We start from the raw sequence: 12075 nt of genomic DNA, 5'->3' as shown, positions 1-12075 counted from the left end.
GGTTATCATCAGCTAGGTTATCATCTAACAACTGGGTTAGTAGACTTAGAGGCAGCTAGGATATCATCTAACAACTGGGATAGTAGAGTTAGAGGAGGAAGCTAGGTTATCACCAGCTAGGTTATCATCTGACAACTGGGTTAGTAGATTTAGAGGCAGCTAGGTTATCACCAGCTAGGTTATCATCTGACAACTGGGTTAGTAGAGTTAAAGGCAGCTAGGTTATCATCAGCTAGGTTGTCATCAGCTATTTTATCATCTAACAACTGGGTTAGTAGAGTTAGAGGCAGCTAGGATATCATCAGCTAGGTTATCATCTAACAACTGGTTCAGTAGAGTTAGAGGAGACAGCTAGGTTATCATCAGCTAGGTTATCATCTAACAACTGGATTAGTAGAATTAGAGGAGGCAGCTAGGTTATCATCAGCTAGGTTATCATCTAACAACTGGGTTAGTAGAATTAGAGGAGGCAGCTAGGTTATCATCAGCTAGGTTATCATCAGCTAGGTTATCATCTAACAACTGGGTTAGTAGAGTTAGAGGAGGCAGCTAGGTTATCATCAGCTAGGTTATAATCAGCTAGGTTATCATCAGCTAGGTTACCATCCAGTAGATTATCATCAGCTAGGTCATAATCAGCTATGTTACCGTCAGCTAGGTTATCATAAGCTAGTTTACCATCAGCTAGGTTACCATCAGCTATGTTACCATCAGCTAGGTTATCATCTGCTAGGTTACCATCAGCTAGGTTATCATCCGCTAGGTTACCATCAGCTAGGTTACCAACATTTAGGTTATCATCAGCTAGGATACCACCAGCTAGGTTATCATCAGCTAGGTTACCATCAGCTAAGTTATCATCAGCTAGGTTACCACAAGCGAGGTTATCATCAGCTAGGTTATCATTAGCTAGGTTATCATCTAACAACTGGGTTCGTAGAGTTAGAGGAGGCGGCTAGGTTATCATCAGCTAGGTTATCATCAGCTAGGTTGTCATCTAACAACTGGGTTCGTAGAGTTAGAGGAGGCAGCTAGGTTATCATCTAACAACTGGGTTAGTAGAGTTAGAGGAGGCAGCTAGGTTATCATCTAACAACTGGGTTAGTAGAGTTAGAGGCAGCTAGGTTATCATCAGCTAGGGTATCATCTAACAACTGGGTTAGTAGAGTTATGCAGGCAGCTAGGTTATCATCAGCTAGGTTATCATCTAACAACTGGGTTAGTAGAGTTAGAGGCAGCTAGGTTATCACCAGCTAGGTTATCATCTAACAACTGGGTTAGTAGAATTAGAGGAGGCAGCTAGGTTATCATCAGCTAGGTTTTCATCTAATAACTGGGTTAGTATAATTAGAGGAGGCAGCTAGGTTATCATCAGCTAAGTTATTATCAGCTAGGTTACCATCAGCTAGGTTATCATCAGCTATGTTATCATCAGCTAGAATGATCAGATTAATATTGCCATTGAGAAAATTCAAAACAAAACGAGACATGACCTTTTTCAGTCTCGCAAAAAGACGCATTCTTGTATTCTAACTACTCGCTATTCAAAGTGCTCTGAACAAATTAAGGGAATTGTTCACAAACATTTGCACATCCTAAAATCCGATGATAGTCTCGGTAATGTGTTTTCGGACCTTCCCTTGGTCGTATTCTCGCGGGACAGAAATCTCAGAGACCAATTGGTACACTGATTTACCACCACAAGATATTCCTGAACAATGTCTATTTGCGCCCCTACTGGATGGAAATTACAAATGTAATGGCTGTGCTCAATGCAATGGCACTTATAAATGTACCCAAACACCCACAAACAGGGAAATCGATCCCAAGAAAAGGTGTTATTACGTGCTCCACTAAGGCAGTTATTTATCTTATAACTTGTCCTTGTGGTAAAAATGATGTAGGTAAAACAAAGCTCGAATGAAAAGTACGTATCTCAGAGCATCGTAGCACCATTAGGTGTAAAAACTTTACTTATCCAGTTGCGGCCCACTTCTTGGAGGCAGGCCACTCGATTTCGTCTCTGCGTTATATTGGCATCGAACATGTCACCCTCCCTAGGAGAGGGGGTGACCTTGATAATTTATTGTTAAAACGAGAGGCTGCCTGGATCTTTAATCTAAAGACCCTTGCGCCCTTCGGTCTCAACGTAGACTTTGATCTGAAGCCATTCTTGTGATTATTGTGACTTTGCCATTGTAATTGTGTGTAAACTTGTATAGTCTAATGAATCTATGATCGTATGCTATCCATTTGTTTGTATGCTGTTCTTTGTATGACATTTTAATATTTGATTATTAACCAATGATATTAGGCCACTCCTGGCCATGATTACAGACACCTGTGTCTTTTGACACTATATAAACGAGTCATCCCGCAGTGTTTGTGATTATACCCTGATGAAGACAGCTTGGCTGTCGAAACGTTGGTATTACATTTTTGCATCTGAGCTCCAAGAGTGTGCGGCTCTCTTTTATTTTCAAGTTTCTACTCCGCTTTCTTCTAGATCATCAGCTAGGTTACCATCAGCTATGTTATCATCAGCTAGGTTATCATCAGCTAGGTTATCATCAGCTAGGTTACCATCAGCTATGTTATCATCAGCTAGGTTATCATCAGCTAGGTTATCATCAGCTAGGTTACCATCAGCTAGGTTATCATCAGCTAGGTTACCATCAGCTAGGTTACCATCAGCTAGGTTATCATCAGCTAGGTTACCATCAGCTAGGTTATCATCAGCTAGGTTACCATCAGCTAGGTTACCATCAGCTAGGTTATCATCTAACAACTGGTCCAGTCACCATGCATCTAGTGTGTGTGTGTGTGTGTGTGTGTGTGTGTGTGCATGGTGTGTGTGTGTGTGTGTGTGTGTGTGTGTGTGTGTGTGTGTGCGCGTGGTGTGTGCGTGGTGTGTGTGTTTGTGTGTGTGTGTGTGGTGTGTGCGTAGTGTGTGTGTGGTGTGTGTGTGTGTGTGTGTGAGCGTGGTGTGTGCGTGGTGTGTGTGTTGTGTGTGTGTGCGTGGTGTGTGCGTGGTGTGTGTGCGTGGTGTGTGCGTGGTGTGTGCGTGGTGTGTGTGTGTGTGTGTGTTAGTGTGCATAGTTTGTGTGTGTGTGTTAGTGTGCATAGTTTGTGTGTGTGTGCGTGGTATGTGTGTGTGTGTGTGTGTGTGTGTGTGTGTGTGTGTGTGTGTGTGTGTGCGTGGTGTGTGCATGGTGTGTGTGCGTGGTGTGTGCGTGGTGTGTGTGTGTGTGTTAGTGTGCATAGTTTGTGTGTGTGTGCATGCCTAACAGCATATGCCATTTATTGTCTGAGGACTTGAGAGCCGACATATTGCAGCTATTGATCTTTAGGCCTAAAACCAATACTGGAGTGTGTGTGTGTGTGTGTGTGTGTGTGTGTGTGTGTGTGTGTGTGTGTGTGTGTGTGTGTGTGTGTGTGTGTGCGTGTGTGTGTGTGTGTGTGTGTGAGAGAGACCAGCACGTAACATGGATACTAAGTAGAGTGCAATCCACGGGAGCCAGGATGAACTGATAAGGCACACACACACACACACACCCACACACATGCACGCACGCACGCACACATACACATGCCAGACATATGGACACGGTTTGAGGAAGGCTAATAACCAGAATAACCTCCTGACCCCAACTCCACGAAATCTCTCTTTCTTCTGTTGAAGTCTTTTCCCCTAGTGAAGGGGATGTCCTGTTAGGTGTTCTGGGAGGATGAGATTTGAGTGAAGGGGGATGGGTACTGTCCTGTTTCCTCTTCCTGGGGTCCAAACAGGAAACAAAAGAGCAGGTGTTCTTAATGTTTGTATACTCAGTATATAAATATGTCTGAGTGAAGTGGATGGGTACTGTCATGTTTTGGGTGATCAGGCACTGAAGCTTCAATTGGTCTTTTGATCGCATGTTCCCAAACACATAAATCAGACCAGAGGACAACACACTCTGCAGGGTCAGACCAGATAGGACAGTCAGTCTGTTAGGGTTAGGACAGCCAGTCTGTGAGGGTTAGGACAGCCAGTCTGTGAGGGTTAGGACAGCCAGTCTGTGAGGGTTAGGACAGACAGTCTGTGAGTGTTAGGACAGCCAGTCTGTGAGTGTTAGGACAGCCAGTCTGTTAGGGTTAGGACAGACAGTCTGTGAGGGTTAGGACAGACAGTCTGTTAGGGTTAGGACAGACAGTCTGTGAGGGTTAGGACAGACAGTCTGTTAGGGTTAGGACAGCCAGTCTGTTAGGGTTAGGACAGCCAGTCTGTGAGGGTTAGGACAGCCAGTCTGTGAGTGTTAGGACAGCCAGTCTGTTAGGGTGAGGACAGACAGTCTGTGAGGGTTAGGACAGCCAGTCTGTTAGGGTTAGGACAGACAGTCTGTGAGGGTTAGGACAGCCAGTCTGTGAGTGTTAGGACAGCCAGTCTGTTAGGGTTAGGACAGACAGTCTGTGAGGGTTAGGACAGCCAGTCTGTTAGGGTAGGTTAAAAAGAAAATGGTTTGTATGAAGGTGCGCTGGCCTTTTTCGCGTGATTTTCCAATGTCATGGTATAAAGAATTCTAATGAATCAGGGATAGTATCTTTTAAACTTTGCAAGATAGAGTACTAAGAACCTGCTTAAAAGTAGGTTTCTGAGTTGATGCGTAGAGTGGCAACCTAGGACCATGAAGGGGTTCAGTTAGTCAAGCATACAGGGAATCAGGGATTTACATTTATTATGGATCCCCATGAGTTCCTGCCAAGGCAGCAGCTACTCTTCCTGGGGTTTATTATGGATCCCCATTAGTTCCTGCCAAGGCGTAACTACTCTTCCTGGGGTTTATTATGGATCCCCATCAGTTCCTGCCAAGGCAAAGCTACTCTTCCTGGGGTTTATTATGGATCCCCATTAGTTCCTGCCAAGGCGTAACTACTCTTCTTGGGGTTTATTATGGATCCCCATCAGTTCCTGCCAAGGCAAAGCTACTCTTCCTGGGGTTTATTATGGATCCGCATTAGTTCCTGCCAAGGCAGAAGCTACTCTTCCTGGGGTTTAAAATCCATGTGTACATGTTTGTATAGTGCGTGCCTTATCATTTATATGTGTATTTATGTGCCTGTCTGTGTGTGTTTCTCTTCACAGTCCCCGCTGTTCCATAAGGTGTATTTTTACCTGTTATTTAAATGTGATTCTACTGCTGCATCAGTTACCTGATGTGGAATAAAGTCCCATGTAATCATGGCTCTATGTAGTACTGTGTGCCTCCCATAGTCTGTTCTGGACTTGGGGACTGTGAAGAGACCTCTGGTGGCATGTCTTGTGGGGTGGGTGTCTGAGCTGTGTGGTAGTAATTTAAACAGACAGCTTGGTACATTAAATATGTAAGGGTTATGGTTATGGTTAGGACAGTCAGTCTGTGAGGGTTAGGACAGACAGTCTGTGAGGGTTATGGTTAGGACAGTCAGTCTGTGAGGGTTATGGTTAGGACAGTCAGTCTGTGAGGGTTAGGGTTATGGTTGGGACAGTCAGTCTGTGAGGGTTAGGGTTAGGACAGTCAGTCTGTGAGGGTTAGGTCTAGGATTAGGACAGTCAGTCTGTGAGGGTTAGGTCTAGGGTTAGGACAGTCAGTCTGTGAGGGTTAGGGTTAGGACAGTCAGTCTGTGAGGGTTAGGGTTAGGACAGTCAGTCTGTGAGGGTTAGGTCTAGGGTTAGGACAGTCAGTCTGTGAGGGTTAGGTCTAGGGTTAGGACAGTCAGTCTGTGAGGGTTAGGGCTAGGGTTAGGAAGGCCAGTCTGTGAGGGTTAGGGCTAGGTTAAGGACAGTCAGTCTGTGAGGGTTAGGGTTAGGACAGTCTGTCTGTGAGGGATTGGGTTATGGTTGGGACAGTCAGTCTGTGAGGGTTTGGGTTATGGTTAGGACAGTCAGTCTGTGAGGGTTAGGGTTAGGACAGTAAGTCTGTGAGGGTTAGGGTTAGGACAGTGAGTCTGTGAGGGTTAGGGTTATGGTTAGGAAAGTCATTCTGTGAGGGTTAGGGTTAGGGTTGTTACAGTCAGTCTGTGAGGGTTAGGGTTAGGACAGTCAGTCTGTGAGGGTTAGGGCTGTGGTTAGAACAGTCAGTCTGTGAGGGATACAGTTAGGACAGTCCGTCTGTGAGGTATAGGGTTATGGTTAGGACAGTCAGTCTGTGAGGGTTAGGGTTAGGGTTAGGACAGTCAGTCTGTGAGGGTTAGGCTTATGGTTAGGACAGTCAGTCTATGAGGGTTATGGTTAGGACAGTCAGTCGGTGAGGGTTATGATTAGGACAGTCAGTCTGTGAGGGTTAGGACAGTCAGTCTGTGAGGGTTATGGTTAGTCGGTGAGGGTTAGGGTTGTGCCGGTCAGTCTGTGAGGGTTATGATTAGGACAGTCAGTCTGTGAGGGTTATGGTTAGGACAGTCAGTCTGTGAGGGTTAGGGTTAGTACAGTCAGTCTGTGAGCGTTAGGGTTAGGACAGTCAATCTGTGAGGGTTAGGGCTAGGGTTAGGACAGTCAGTCTGTGAGGGTTAGGGTTATGGTTAGGACAGTCAGTCAGTGAGGGTTAGGGTTATGGTTTGGACAATCAGTCTGTGAGGGTTAGCGTTATGGTTAGGACAGTCAGTCTGTGAGGGTTATGGTTAGGACAGTCAGTCTGTGAGGGTTAGGGTTAGTACAGTCAGTCTGTGAGGGTTAGGGCTAGGGTTAGGACAGTCAGTCAGTGAGGGTTAGGGTTATGGTTTGGACAGTCAGTCAGTGAGGGTTAGGGTTATGGTTAGGACAGTCAGTCTATGAGGGTTAGGGTTATGGTTTGGACAATCAGTCTGTGAGGGTTAGCATTATGGTTAGGACAGTTAATCAGTGAGGGTTAGGGTTATGGTTAGGACAGTCAGTCAGTGAGGGTTATGGTTAGGACAGTCAATCTGTGAGGGTTATGGTTATGACAGTCAGTCAGTGAGGGTTAGGGTTATGGTTAGGACAGTCAGTTTGTAAGGGTTAGGGTTATGACAGTCAGTCTGTGAGGGTTATGGTTATGGTTAGGACAGTCAGTCTGTGAGGGTTATGGTTATGGTTATGACAGTCAGTCTGTGAGGGTTATGGTTATGACAGTCAGTCTGTGAGGGTTATGGTTATGGTTAGGACAGTCAGTCTGTGAGGGTTATGGTTATGACAGTCAGTCTGTGAGGGTTATGGTTATGACAGTCAGTCTGTGAGGGTTATGGTTAGGACAGTCAGTCTGTGAGGGTTATGGTTAGGACAGTCAGTCTGTGAGGGTTATGGTTATGACAGTCAGTCTGTGAGGGTTATGGTTATGACAGTCAGTTTGTAAGGGTTAGGGTTATGGTTAGGACAGTCAGTCTGTGAGGGTTATGGTTAGGACAATCAGTCTGTGAGGATCTGGCTGTTTAAGGCTGAATTGAGTCCCTTATAATCTTGATGTTGTTTTAAAAAGGTTCCTCCTCTAAAAGTCAAAATGGTGTGAGATTTGATTTCAAGCCCTTTTAGCTTTCAACTAGACACTAATTACACAGGGAGATAAGACCACCACACTGTGTGTGTGTGTGTGTGTGTGTGTGTGTGTGTGTGTGTGTGTGTGTGTGTGTGTGTGTGTGTGTGTGTGTGTGTGTGTGCGTGTGTGTGACAACACTCCACTGTCCCCTGGAAGAGGTTCCATTAGGTGCTCTCCTCTCTCTTGTTGCCGGGCGCTACTGTACACTGTTGTGTTTGACCAACTCCTGCTCTCAAATATTGACCACACACACACACACACACACACACACACACACACACACACACACACACACACACACACACACACACACACACACACACACACACACACACACACACACACACACACACACACACACACACAAAGACACATAGAGCAGTGAAACAGCCTCACACTCCCTTATAAATACAGAGAATGCTGAGACAGACCCTGGAGTCACATTTAGACAGACCTACTGAGACAGACCTACTGAGACAGAGAGACACTGAGACAGAAACAATGAGACAGAGAAACAATGAGATAGAGAAACACTGAGACAGACAGACATTGAGACAGAGACACAGTGAGCAGCAGGAGACCTCTATCAGCCTGGAGAGAGAGCGGACCAGAGGACCCAGAAGACCAGGACCAGTCAGTCAGCTGGGACCCAGACCCTGAAGACCGGGAAGACCTATTAACCCTGACCCCGGACAAGAAGACCTAGACCAGAACCAGCTCAGGCAACTAGGACTACTCACTACAGCCCACTACAGCCCACAACAGCCCCAGGCCAACCCAGAACTGACCCAGTCCACTACAGCCCCAGAACCAGCCCAGGCCAGCAGACAGGACAGAGAGGTGAGGAGAGTATGGAGGGTTCAGAACGAACCAAAAATATGTCTTTAACCGCTCAGTTCTGATTGGTGTTCTGTCTCTGTCCTCAGTTCTGATTGGTGTTCTTTCTCTGCCCTCAGTTCTGATTGGTGTTCTGTCTCTGTCCTCAGTTCTGATTGGTGTTCTGTCTCTGTCCTCAGTTCTTATTGGTGTTCTGTCTCTGTCCTCAGTTCTGATTGGTGTTCTGTCTCTGTCCTCAGTTCTGATTGGTGTTCTGTATTTGTTCTCAGTTCTGATTAGGTGTTCTGTCTCTGTCCTCGGTTCTGATTGGTGTTCTGTCTTTAACCACTCAGTTCTGATTGGTGTTCTGTCTTTAACCGCTCAGTTCTGATTGATGTTCTGTCTGATAATATTAATGTCAAGATGGCGGCAGGTGTCATCAGAACCTTCCATCTCTCGGACACTCCCTCCTGCTATCTACCCATAATCCTCCAACATTCCCTCATGGACGAGGAAGAAGAGGAGAGGGAGGAGGAGGAGGAGGAGGAAGAGGAAGAGGAAGAGGAAGAGGAGGTAAGTCCTTATAACTCTTTTTAAACTTCTGACCTTTATCTCTGATCTTAAAGGTGTCGTATTGATTTGATTGTTGTTTGCAAATAAAATAAATGATTATTATTATTAATATTATTATTAGGACAGGGAGGAAGAGGAAGGTGATGAGGAGCAGGAAGCTTTCTCAAGCTCCGCCCCTTGCTCGTCAGATCTGACCAATCAGCTGCTTCGGTTTGCTGACACCATCAGCCGGGACGTCATGCGATATTTTGGCTGTCGCCACGACGACCCGGACGCCTGTGACATCTACAGCGACAATGACCGCATCTCCACAGCAACAAGCGGACGACGGCGTTACTATGATGACCTGGTTAGGATGGCAACAGGAAGCCCGGAGTCCGTGTCTAGGGCTGGCAATCACCAAGGACCGTGTGTTTCTGTTGCCGGGGGTGATGGAAGTCTGGGTCCGTTGGCCGAGTTGTTTGACTGTCGGATTGGGCCGAGCCAGGGACGATGTCGTCCAATGAACAAGAGACACCTCCCTCTCAGCTTCTGGAACGAGCCAATCCCCTGCCTCCCTGTGGGCACGCTCATTAGTGCTGACAATACACGCACACACCACAACACACACTCACATGACAACACGACCTCACACGACAACACACACACACACCCGGACTTCAGTGACCTGCTTGCTTACTGGGACCCCAATCCTGACCTCACTCACACACACACTGACCTCACACACACTGACCTCACACACATACAGACACCGATCTGACGGTGACACACTGAGTTCCGGCAGAAGTTCTGTTTAACATCATTGGACGGTTGTGTTGTAATTAGTGTTGCGTTGTAATTATGTTTTATTTATTTATCGATCAGGTTTGTCTCATTGAATCTGAATTGAAAGAAACATTTCAACTGTAAGGGGTGACGATGTATGTATGTATTTCTATATATATAAAACATATATATAGGGGTAGGGTTAGTAGTTTGATGAAACATTTCAACTGTAAGGGGTGACAATGTATGTACAGTGGGAAGAACAAGTATTTGATACACTGCCGATTTCGCAGGTTTTCCCTACTTACAAAGCATGTAGAGGTCTGTCATTTTTATCATAGGTACACTTCAATTGTGAGAGACGGAATCTAAAACAAAAATCCAGAAAATCACATTGTATGATTTTTAAGTAATTAATTTGCATTTTATTTTATAATTTTATTATTTATAGCACCCCTACACCATCACACCTCCTCCTCCATGCTTCGTGGGAACCACACATGCGGAGATCATCCGTTCAGTTCACCTACTCTGCGTCCCACAAAGACACAGAGGTTGGAACCAAAAATCTCAAATTTGGACTCGTCAGACCAAAGAACGTATTTCCACTGGTCTAATGTCCATTGCTCTTGTTTCTTGGCCCAAGCAAGTCTCTTCTTATCATTGGTGTCCTTTAGTTGTAGTTTCTTTGCAGCCATTCGACCATGAAGGCCTGATTCAAACAGTCTCCTCTGAACAGTTGATGTTGAGATGTGTCTGTTACTTGAACTCCGTGAAGCATTTATTTGGGCTGCAATTTCTGAGGCTGGTAACTCTAATGAAATGATCCTCTGCAGCAGAGGTAACTCTGAGTCTTCCTTTCCTGTGGCGGTCCTCATGAGAGCCAGTTTCATCATAGCAGAGGTAACTCTGAGTCTTCCTTTCCTGTGGCGGTCCTCATGAGAGCCAGTTTCATCATAGCAGAGGTAACTCTGAGTCTTCCTTTCCTGTGGCGGTCCTCATGAGAGACAGTTTCATCATAGCAGAGGTAACTCTGGGTCTTCCTTTCCTGTGGCGGTCCTCATGAGAGACAGTTTCATCATATGATGGTTTTTGCGACTGCATTTGAAGAAATGTTCAAAGTTCTTGAAATGTTCCATATTGACTGACCTTCATGCCTTAAAGTAATGATGGACTGTCTTTTCTCTTTGCTTATTTGAGCTGATCTTGCCATAATATGGACTTGGTCTTTTACCAAATAGGGCTATCTTCTGTATACCACCCCTACCTTAAAGCATTAAGAGGGAAATAAATTCCTCAAATTAACTTTTAACAAGGCACACCTGTTAATTGAAATGCATTCCAGGTGACTACCTCATGAAGCTGGTTGAGAGAATGCCAAGAGTGTGCAAAGCTGCCATCAAGGCAAAGGATGGCTACATTGGAGAATCTAAAATATAAATATATTTTGATTTGTTTAACACTTTTTTGGTTACTACACAATTCTATATGTGTTATTTCAAACTTTTGATGTCTTCACAATTATTCTACAATGCAGAAAATAGTAAAAATAAAGAAAAATCCTTGAATGAGGAGGTGTGTCCAAACTTTTGACTGGTACTGTATATGTATGTGTTTGACTGGTACTGTATATGTATATGTATGTGTTTGACTGGTACTGTATATGTATGTGTTTGACTGGTACTGTATATGTATGTGTTTGACTGGTACTGTATATGTATGTGTTTGACTGGTACTGTATATGTATGTGTTTGACTGGTACTGTATATGTATGTGTTTGACTGGTACTGTATATGTATGTGTTTGACTGGTACTGTATATGTATATGTTTGACTGGTACTGTATATGTATATGTATGTGTTTGACTGGTACTATATATGTATGTGTTTGACTGGTACTGTATATGTATGTGTTTGACTGGTACTGTATATGTATATGTATGTGTTTGACTGGTACTGTATATGTACGTGTTTGACTGGTACTGTATATGTATGTGTTTGACTGGTACTGTATATGTATGTGTTTGACTGGTACTGTATATGTATATGTATGTGTTTGACTGGTACTGTATATGTACGTGTTTGACTGGTACTGTATATGTATGTGTTTGACTGGTACTGTATATGTATATGTATGTGTTTGACTGGTACTGTATATGTATGTGTTTGACTGGTACTGTATATGTATGTGTTTGACTGGTACTGTATATGTATGTGTTTGACTGGTACTGTATATGTATGTGTTTGACTGGTACTGTATATGTATGTGTTTGACTGGTACTATATATGTATGTGTTTGACTGGTACTGTATATGTATGTGTTTGACTGGTACTGTATATGTATGTGTTTGACTGGTACTGTATATGTATGTGTTTGACTGGTACTGTATATGTATGTGTTTGACTGGTACTGTATATGT

General features: G+C 44.4%; 1 protein-coding gene across 1 annotated transcript; it reads left to right on the top strand.

Moving 5' to 3' along the window:
• The first annotated feature begins 7741 nt into the window (after nt 1–7741).
• Nucleotides 7742–11212, top strand: percc1 (proline and glutamate rich with coiled coil 1). The gene is made up of 2 exons (XM_090194305.1): nt 7742–8891; nt 9013–11212. The coding sequence occupies exons 1-2, from the start codon at nt 8742–8744 to the stop codon at nt 9649–9651; spliced, it is 789 nt and encodes a 262-aa protein (XP_090050431.1). The 5' UTR covers nt 7742–8741; the 3' UTR covers nt 9652–11212.
• Nucleotides 11213–12075: the final 863 nt, after the last annotated feature.

Source organism: Oncorhynchus mykiss, chromosome 13 (genome assembly GCF_057628025.1).
Source record: "Oncorhynchus mykiss isolate SJ-2025 chromosome 13, ASM5762802v1, whole genome shotgun sequence".
NCBI lineage: Eukaryota > Metazoa > Chordata > Actinopteri > Salmoniformes > Salmonidae > Oncorhynchus > Oncorhynchus mykiss.
The sequence above is the reverse complement of the archived record's forward strand: the minus strand, read 5'-3'. Positions and strand labels throughout refer to the sequence as shown.

Bases quoted from the DNA above. Each gene is read 5' to 3' on its own strand.
- percc1 (XM_090194305.1), top strand. From the start codon at position 8,742: ATGGCGGCAGGTGTCATCAGAACCTTCCATCTCTCGGACACTCCCTCC. The intron at 8,892-9,012 runs GTAAGTCCTTAT...TATTATTATTAG, and splicing joins AAGAGGAAGAGGAAGAGGAG to GACAGGGAGGAAGAGGAAGG.